This window comes from Notolabrus celidotus, chromosome 7, assembly GCF_009762535.1.
Source record: "Notolabrus celidotus isolate fNotCel1 chromosome 7, fNotCel1.pri, whole genome shotgun sequence".
Classification (NCBI taxonomy): Eukaryota; Metazoa; Chordata; class Actinopteri; order Labriformes; family Labridae; genus Notolabrus; species Notolabrus celidotus.
Genome location: NC_048278.1, coordinates 7,057,963 through 7,065,417, shown reverse-complemented (window position 1 = coordinate 7,065,417; position 7,455 = coordinate 7,057,963). Strand labels below are relative to the sequence as shown.

Below are 7,455 nucleotides of genomic sequence, written 5' to 3'. Positions count from 1 at the left end.
CTGGGTCAACTTGAGCCGGGGAATATTCAATGATCCAAAAGTGTCAAAACCCCAAAAAGATCCCAATCAACACTTTTTAAATGTCATTATTAGCTCCATTACTAACCATTTAAATCAATATTTAGTGCAATGGTGTTCTTTAATTCTCACAGATCATGGTTCAATGAGGATAACTCACTCTGTTTTTTTTTTTAATGAAAATTCATGTTAAAACTTTTGAAATGTACATTAGAAAGACCTAAATATAAATACAATAGTTTTTATGTCATAGATTTTTGTTTATTGTATTTTAAATTTGTATTTATTTTATTTTTTTATGAAGTGATGTTGATAAATTAACAAGAGACACCTCTTCTGTCACATGCTGCCCAGATTTTGTTGCTGCATTTAGCTGGTTTGGCAGGCATATATTGTCTAAAATGGAAGGAACCTCTGAATGCCACTAGCCTTTCATCAACTGTGACATTAGGGTCTTGGTTATAGAGTAGTGGACGTTGCTCTACCCACTTTTCCCTAACTGTCCCAATGGCTGCCAGCTTGTCTCTTTTTGATCCCAGCTTCTGCAGATATGTCAAACATGTGAAATGAATCATTTTCATTCCATATGTTGATTATTAAAGTACTGCTGTTTCTATTTTTGTTGTTACTTGACATAGCCTACACTGTATTTTAAGTTGATTGCTGTATTTGTTACATTTTAATGTGGAATGTTTCCTTTACATGTATGAAAATGTGTAAATCTTGTAAGATATGATGAGTACCTGACTGCTATTTCCCCTTCAATAAAGAAACCCTCTGAAAAACCTTCACATTGATTCTTTTAACGCCGCATGAGAATAAAAAACCTTCGACCACCCTGTATTCTGATTGGGCGCTGAGTCAGTCACGTGACAGAATGCGGAAGTTGACCATTTTGAGCTGAAAAACAAAACATTCGTAGGTGGTGAGGAGTTATTCAATCTGCACTGACGTAACTCCGGTCCACTGGAGTGGTTGCGCACACTGTACCGTGTAACTCGACAGTTATACCCGGGATCTGGGACGATGCTGAGCGCAGCGGCCGCAGAGAGGAATAAGGAGCCGATCCTGTCGGTGCTCCGGGAGAACGTGAACGTCGGGAGACCCCTGCAGGCTCTGGAGATCTCCTCCGGTACTGGGCAGCATGTCACACACTTCGCTCAGGCCCTGCGGAATATCATCTGGCAGCCTTCAGAGTATGACCGACAGTCCTTGGCCAGGTAAACAGAGGCGGGTTCATTTCATAACCATTTTCATCCTACCTTGTTACGCGCTTATAACCACAGGTAATAACGGTGCTAATAATTCATGTGTAGCAAAGTCAAAGAAGGGTAGTGGCCATTTATCTCAGACCATCTCTACTCCTGTTAAGAACAAGCATACTTGGCCAGCTAAACGTTTTTTTTTTTTGTTTACCTGCATTAACAATAATGTCCTTTGTTTCCATTCTCAGTATAGAAGCGTACAGAGCGCACTATCAGCTGCACAATGTGAGACCAGTCATCCACCTGGATGCTTCTCTGCCTCATCAGTACTGGGGAGGCATCCAGTCAGAGAGCCTTGATCTGGTAGTCAATATCAACATGATACACATTACTCCCATGGCTTGCACGGAGGTAAGACTGCTGGTGTTATATGTATCTGCATTTATGTACATAGAGCTGTGATTGGTCTGAAGTAACCCCAGAACAAAATGAACCATGACCTGGAGTACTGTGGCAACAGGAGAAGTTGTATTTTTTAGGTACTGCATACAACTCCAAATATAAAATACTGGGGGAGAAGAGGTATCCTAAACCAAAATACCTTTTCTCCCCACCTGACTATATATTTGACATTTGTTTTATATTATTGCTGTATTTATATTGTCTTTTATACATATTTTCTACCTTTTTTATTTTATTTGTATTTATCTCATGTACCTTCAGGAGCAGAGCTTCTAATTTAATTGTACACCTGACAATGACAAATAAAGGCTATTCTATTCTAAAATAAGCTAATATGTTAAATGTATTCTCTGCACCTGTCTAGTTATCTTCTATTAAGGCTTGTGGCATTGGACCAATCGACAGAATACATTTTGAAGGCCTTTATTTTGCTGGTTCATATTGCCATTTTTTAGTGTAAAGTAGTATGTTGAAAGAAAAAAGAGATTAAACTAATTTATTTCTAAGAAGGGACTCTAAGTTAATGTTTGTAGGGCCCTTTCTAGAGCCCTGACTCACCCAAACATTGTTGTAGAGCCCTAAAGGTGAAGCCTCCACAGGCAGTAGCAACACGTTTTTTTAAAGAACAACTCTATGTAGCTTAATGAAGGACCAGTGTGTCTGAAATCTAACGGTGATATAAATAAAGGAGCTCCAGCTGTGATGTCGTTTACACAGTGATGTGTAGCTTCAATCAGCTAACTCTAGCCACCATATGCTACTGTTCTCACCAGACCAAATAAGGCTAAAACCAAAACTGGAGTTTATTGAATAAGAGGGTTTGATTGCTTATATATGCAACTCTTCATTTGAAAGAGAAAGATTGTGTTATTTCTGGAGGGCTGGAGTAGGTGTCATTCCTCCCACTCACCTCCCACTACATGTGATGTAATTGTAGTGCCTTAATGCATCTCTATTCTCTTCTAGGGTTTATTCAGAGGGGCTGGGGCAGTGTTGAAGCCGCAGGGTCTTCTCCTGACATATGGAGTGAGTGGAAAGCTGCTTTATGTCGTTATAAACATGATGGTATCACAGATGATCAGATTTAGACATCAAAGTGCTGCAGTTGTGCTACATAACATCTTTTGTTTGCTCACACAGCCATACGCAGTAAACGGTCATATCACCCCTCAAAGTAATGTGGACTTTGACTACAGCTTACGGCAGAGGTAATGTGTTTTATTGTTTCTTTATAGTGCTTAATTGTGTTGTATTAAGATCTGTAAGAAACAAACAGAGCAAAGTCTGTTCTTATCAGAAATAATGCAAAGGTGACGTTAAGATGTATTAAAGGTGTTCCCTTTTGATAATACAGGAATCCAGAGTGGGGACTCAGGGATATCTCCCTCCTCAGTTCTATAGCACAAAGAAACGGTTTATTCCTGGAGAAACTAGTGAGTCAACATCTCATTTACATATTTGATGTTTGACATATAAAAAAGATGAGAACATGATGATCACTTTCATATGAGTGCTGGTTCACTGATGTGTGAATTTGATCTTGTTTTTCTGCTAGATGGATATGCCTGCAAACAACAAGTGTCTTCTGTTCAGGAAGGAGAGTCTGGTGTGAAGGATCCTGTCAGACCTGTTCTGGAAGATGACCAGCACTGGAGGTCAAAATGCCTTAACTTACACTTGAAGCTCAGACACAGTGCCAAAAAATGTCAAGAACTGTTAATGAATCATTTACCAACTGTTCAACACAACAAGATCAAATGAAACCAGGACTGAAATTCTGTAATCTCATATGATATACTCCTGTATCGCACACTTAAGTAAAATTATTAAGGCTTAAATATATATGTGTTGTCTGTGTTCAATAATTGCCTTTATACAGCCACCTGCTCTTTTGACTTTCTTTATTCCATTTACAGACTGACAGTGAAACACAGTTAGCAGAAGTGCTTTGTAGAGGGAGGTATTTCTGAGTGAATGTGCAGATCATGCAGTCATACATTATAACAAAAGAAAAGTTTGAAAACAATGAAGAGAATGACTAAAGAAGAGCTCAAGACAGAGAAGCTTATAGAAAATAAGAAAAGACAAACATGAAAGGAGCCATGTATACAGTACTAGTCAAAAGTTTGGAAACACCTTCTCATTCAAGGGTTTGTATTTGTTTTAATTATTGTAAACTCTGTAGATTAATACTGAGGACATCAAAACTATGAAAGAACATATATGGAATTATTGAATGAACAAAAAAGTGTTAAACAAAGCAGAATATGTTTTATATTTTAGATTCTGTAAAGTAACCCCCTTTTCCCTTCATGACAGCTTTGCACACTCTTGGTATTCTCTCAGTCTGCTTCATGAAGTGGTCTCCTGGAATGGTTTCTAATTAACATGAGCCTTGTCAAGAGTTCATTTGTAGAATGACTTGCCTTCTAAGTGTGTTTTCATAGATTATTTCATAGTTTTGATGTCTTCAGTTTTAATCTACAATGTCCAAAATAATTAAAATAAATTATAACCATTGAATGAGAAGGTGTGTCCAAACTTTTGACTGCTAGTGTATGTCTGTAGATGTCTGTTTTGTTAGCATCAAATTTGGGTAAATTCGTCAACTTGTTTGGTTGCTGTTCTGGTTAATATCTTATTTCTCAGATTACAAGCATACAGAGTAAGAAGAAATGTACAAAGGAAAAATATAAACTTTAAAAAAGGAGCATTTCTGCTTCAGGACTCAACACATTTGGAATGTAAACAACCTGTGCTGTAATGAATACACAAATGACCTTCCATAATTTCATGAAAACACACTTTGAACGTATTTCTGTTTCGTTCTTTTTGCACAGTGTATCAGCTCTCCATGTTACAGTTGAGATGCCAGTCCTAACAGGTTTGAGTCAATGGACTTTCACAATGCCTCACAAGTCTTTTTGCCCAGAATCTCTCGTATCTTTTTGAGTCTGCGTTCGGTTATAGCTCTCACGTAGCTGTCCGACTGAATGATGGCCATGCCATCCTGCACAACGCCCATCACCAGCAGAGGGTTCTCCTCCATGGTGATGTTTGGGCAGGGGCAGCTCCAGTCTATCTTGGCAATAGTCACCTCAAGGTGTTTGGTGTTAAAGAAAGTCAAGCCCATCTTTTCATCCCTCAGGACCTCCTCCAGGCTGAAGCGGGCTAACCCAGAGTCCAGATCCTCCACCAGCTCTGTCAGACGCCCCACAATGGCAAAGTCACTCCGACATATGCTTGGCACCATTTTTCCTTTCACCCGGCACGTCTTACATGGTTTCTTTTTGGCTTGAGGGCAGTTAGCCTCACACTCCTTCTTGGTGGGGAAACTGTTCGCGTTCCCATGGCAGCCACCATAAATAAAGGCTTGGCACTGTTTCATGACGGAGTTCCAGGCCCATCGTGGTTCCCAGGCCTTGCATGGACCCTGGACTGCAGGCAAGGAGCAGATCCCCATCCCCTCCCTCTGACAGGATGCCTTGCACTCTTCGAAAGTCTCAAATCTGTTGCGGCTGTCATCACATCCACCATTGCTGAAGGCCATGCAGGAACCCAGCTTACCGTCATAATACCAATCAACATGGCGCTCACTACTGCACACTCTCACATCTACTTCAGCCAGGCAGTCTGCTGGGGAGAAGGGCCGCCCCATGGGCATCTCAGGGTCCTCAGAGAAATCATCATCAGCCCGCCGGATGACAGACAGCGGATAATCTGCTCGAAGAACTCCGACAGAGTTCCGGGCAATGCACGTGTAGATACCTGTATCCCACACCTGGGCATTGTAGATTACAAGCTGACCGATGTTGGTGATAACAACATTGCCATACATCTGGTCAGGCCTCATGACCAGACGTTCACGCCTCTCACTCTGCTTCTCCCAGGTCACGTCAGGTCGTGGGACTCCAACGACGTCACAGTGAAAGCTGATTGTGCCTCCCACGTAGATGGACTGGTGATGAGGGTTGGAGTACAGTGTGGGGGGTAAGGGGTCCTCCGGCAAGGATGTAGGGGTGGGGTTAGCCGTGGTGTCCTGCGGAAGTGGGCTGGTGTTGGGCCCAGCTAGGTAGAAGCGGCAGGCGACCACAGTTAAAGTCACCCCTCTGATGCAGGCCTCTGCGTCCATGTAGCAGCGGTTGAAGTAAGTGAGGCCGTCTGAAGCACAGGTAAAGTTGGGCTCTTTCTCACACCGGTCCTGGCACTTGCAGATAGGCTGTCCGTCCCAGATGTCACATATTGCTCCCTGCTGGCTGCAGATGAAGCCCTCACAGGTAGCCGTGATGGCTGGGGCATCACCTCCTTCTCCTCCTCCCTGGCCGTCTGGCTGGGCAGGGGTGCCATCTGAGAAACGCGCAGCCACACAGCTGTTGAGGCCACACACGTTGGTGCAGCACTTCTCAAAGCCAGCACAGTCCTACACAGCCACACACAAAACAGTATTTATGAAGCAGGCTTCAAGAATCAACTCAACTAAATTAACCAATGAGGACTAAAGAAATAACAACATCAAAGAGATAACAAGTAACAGAAATAACATCACCTCGTCGACCTCGCATTCTCTCTCGCAGGTGCTTTGCGCATCAACCCACAGATTTGAATTCAGCTTGTTGGGACAAAATCCTTCGTGTTCAACTTTGGATCCTGCCACACTTGCACACAAAGAAAGTTCTGGTACTTTGCAAACGCATAACATGAAGAAATACGCACGTATCCAGCGTAATACTAGTTTATTTGAGTTAGATGCATCATGCCAAATTTGACTCTTTATACATCTATCCTCCGAAAGTTTTAGAGGGTATTTATACATAATGACTCTTTTGCATGAGTTGCCCACCGAGTAAATCCATTCCTCCTTCAGGTCCTTAAGTCCTTTAATTCGAAGTAAGTTAAAATTCCATTGTTAAACGTGGTCGTCCATTTTGTGCGTAAACGTTGTGAAGATCAGTTTGCAGCGCACAGGGAGGTTGCAATCTCAAGGATTAAGACGGGTATGCGCTGGACTTCCACTGAGCAGAATATATTCCAATTTACTCCAGAAAAGCCATAAAATCCCAGTTGTTTTGCTTGGAATATGCGCCTTAATAATCAAAACAAAAACCCTTGCGTCAATAGACAAACTCCCATTCAGGTCGATTTCCCCGAACAGCGAAATAAGCGAACGCAAGTGCACAATGAGAGAGAAAGACGCAACATCAGCCTTTCATAGTGTGAATGGAGGTGGAAAGGGCAGCCCCTCTGACCGCCCCCATGCTCGTCCAGTGTCTGAAACTCTTATGAAGCAACACCATGCACTAAGCAACTGGACAAACATTGTAAAAACATCAAAGCAAACGTGTGGCTGTAGTGGCAAGCTGTCCCAACAACATTGCGCACGGGCCTAAACATTCCGGTGAGAAATCCACCGTTAATGAGTCCAGACAGAATTTATAGAGGTGCCATTCATAAATAAGGTCATGTGCTCTTCTCTTACTGCGATTTTTTAGATGCAATATTCAGTTAGACTTATAAGTTCAAGAGTTCTGCTCACCCCGAGACAAGTCAAGATACTTTTGGTCAAATTGAGGACTAAATTGTAAAAAGTCGCCATGAGCTGAACGCGTGAAACCCAAACACGGGGCGTGCCAAATCACGTCTAGAAAAACATGTTGTTTACGTCCGTCTTGTCTAGACGTCGCTCAATTTACCACCATCCCTCATTCACACGGAGCTCAGAGATGCCACGGTCAGGTGGGAAGGCGTAAAGCGCCACATTTTCAATAGTGTG

At 42.2% G+C, this 7,455-nt stretch overlaps 2 protein-coding genes across 2 annotated transcripts; one reads left to right on the top strand and one right to left on the bottom strand.

Moving 5' to 3' along the window:
• The first annotated feature begins 871 nt into the window (after positions 1–871).
• Positions 872–3,527, top strand: mettl26 (methyltransferase like 26). The gene is made up of 6 exons (XM_034687712.1): positions 872–1,238; positions 1,472–1,634; positions 2,652–2,711; positions 2,826–2,893; positions 3,040–3,118; positions 3,241–3,527. Exons 1-6 carry the CDS (start codon positions 1,045–1,047, stop codon positions 3,295–3,297), a joined length of 621 nt encoding a protein of 206 aa, XP_034543603.1. The 5' UTR covers positions 872–1,044; the 3' UTR covers positions 3,298–3,527.
• Positions 3,528–4,363: 836 nt separating this feature from the next.
• wfikkn1 (WAP, follistatin/kazal, immunoglobulin, kunitz and netrin domain containing 1) lies at positions 4,364–7,192 on the bottom strand. The gene is made up of 2 exons (XM_034687708.1): positions 6,232–7,192; positions 4,364–6,105 (listed from the first exon to the last, which is right to left on the bottom strand). Exons 1-2 carry the CDS (start codon positions 6,496–6,498, stop codon positions 4,588–4,590), a joined length of 1,785 nt encoding a protein of 594 aa, XP_034543599.1. The 5' UTR covers positions 6,499–7,192; the 3' UTR covers positions 4,364–4,587.
• Positions 7,193–7,455: the final 263 nt, after the last annotated feature.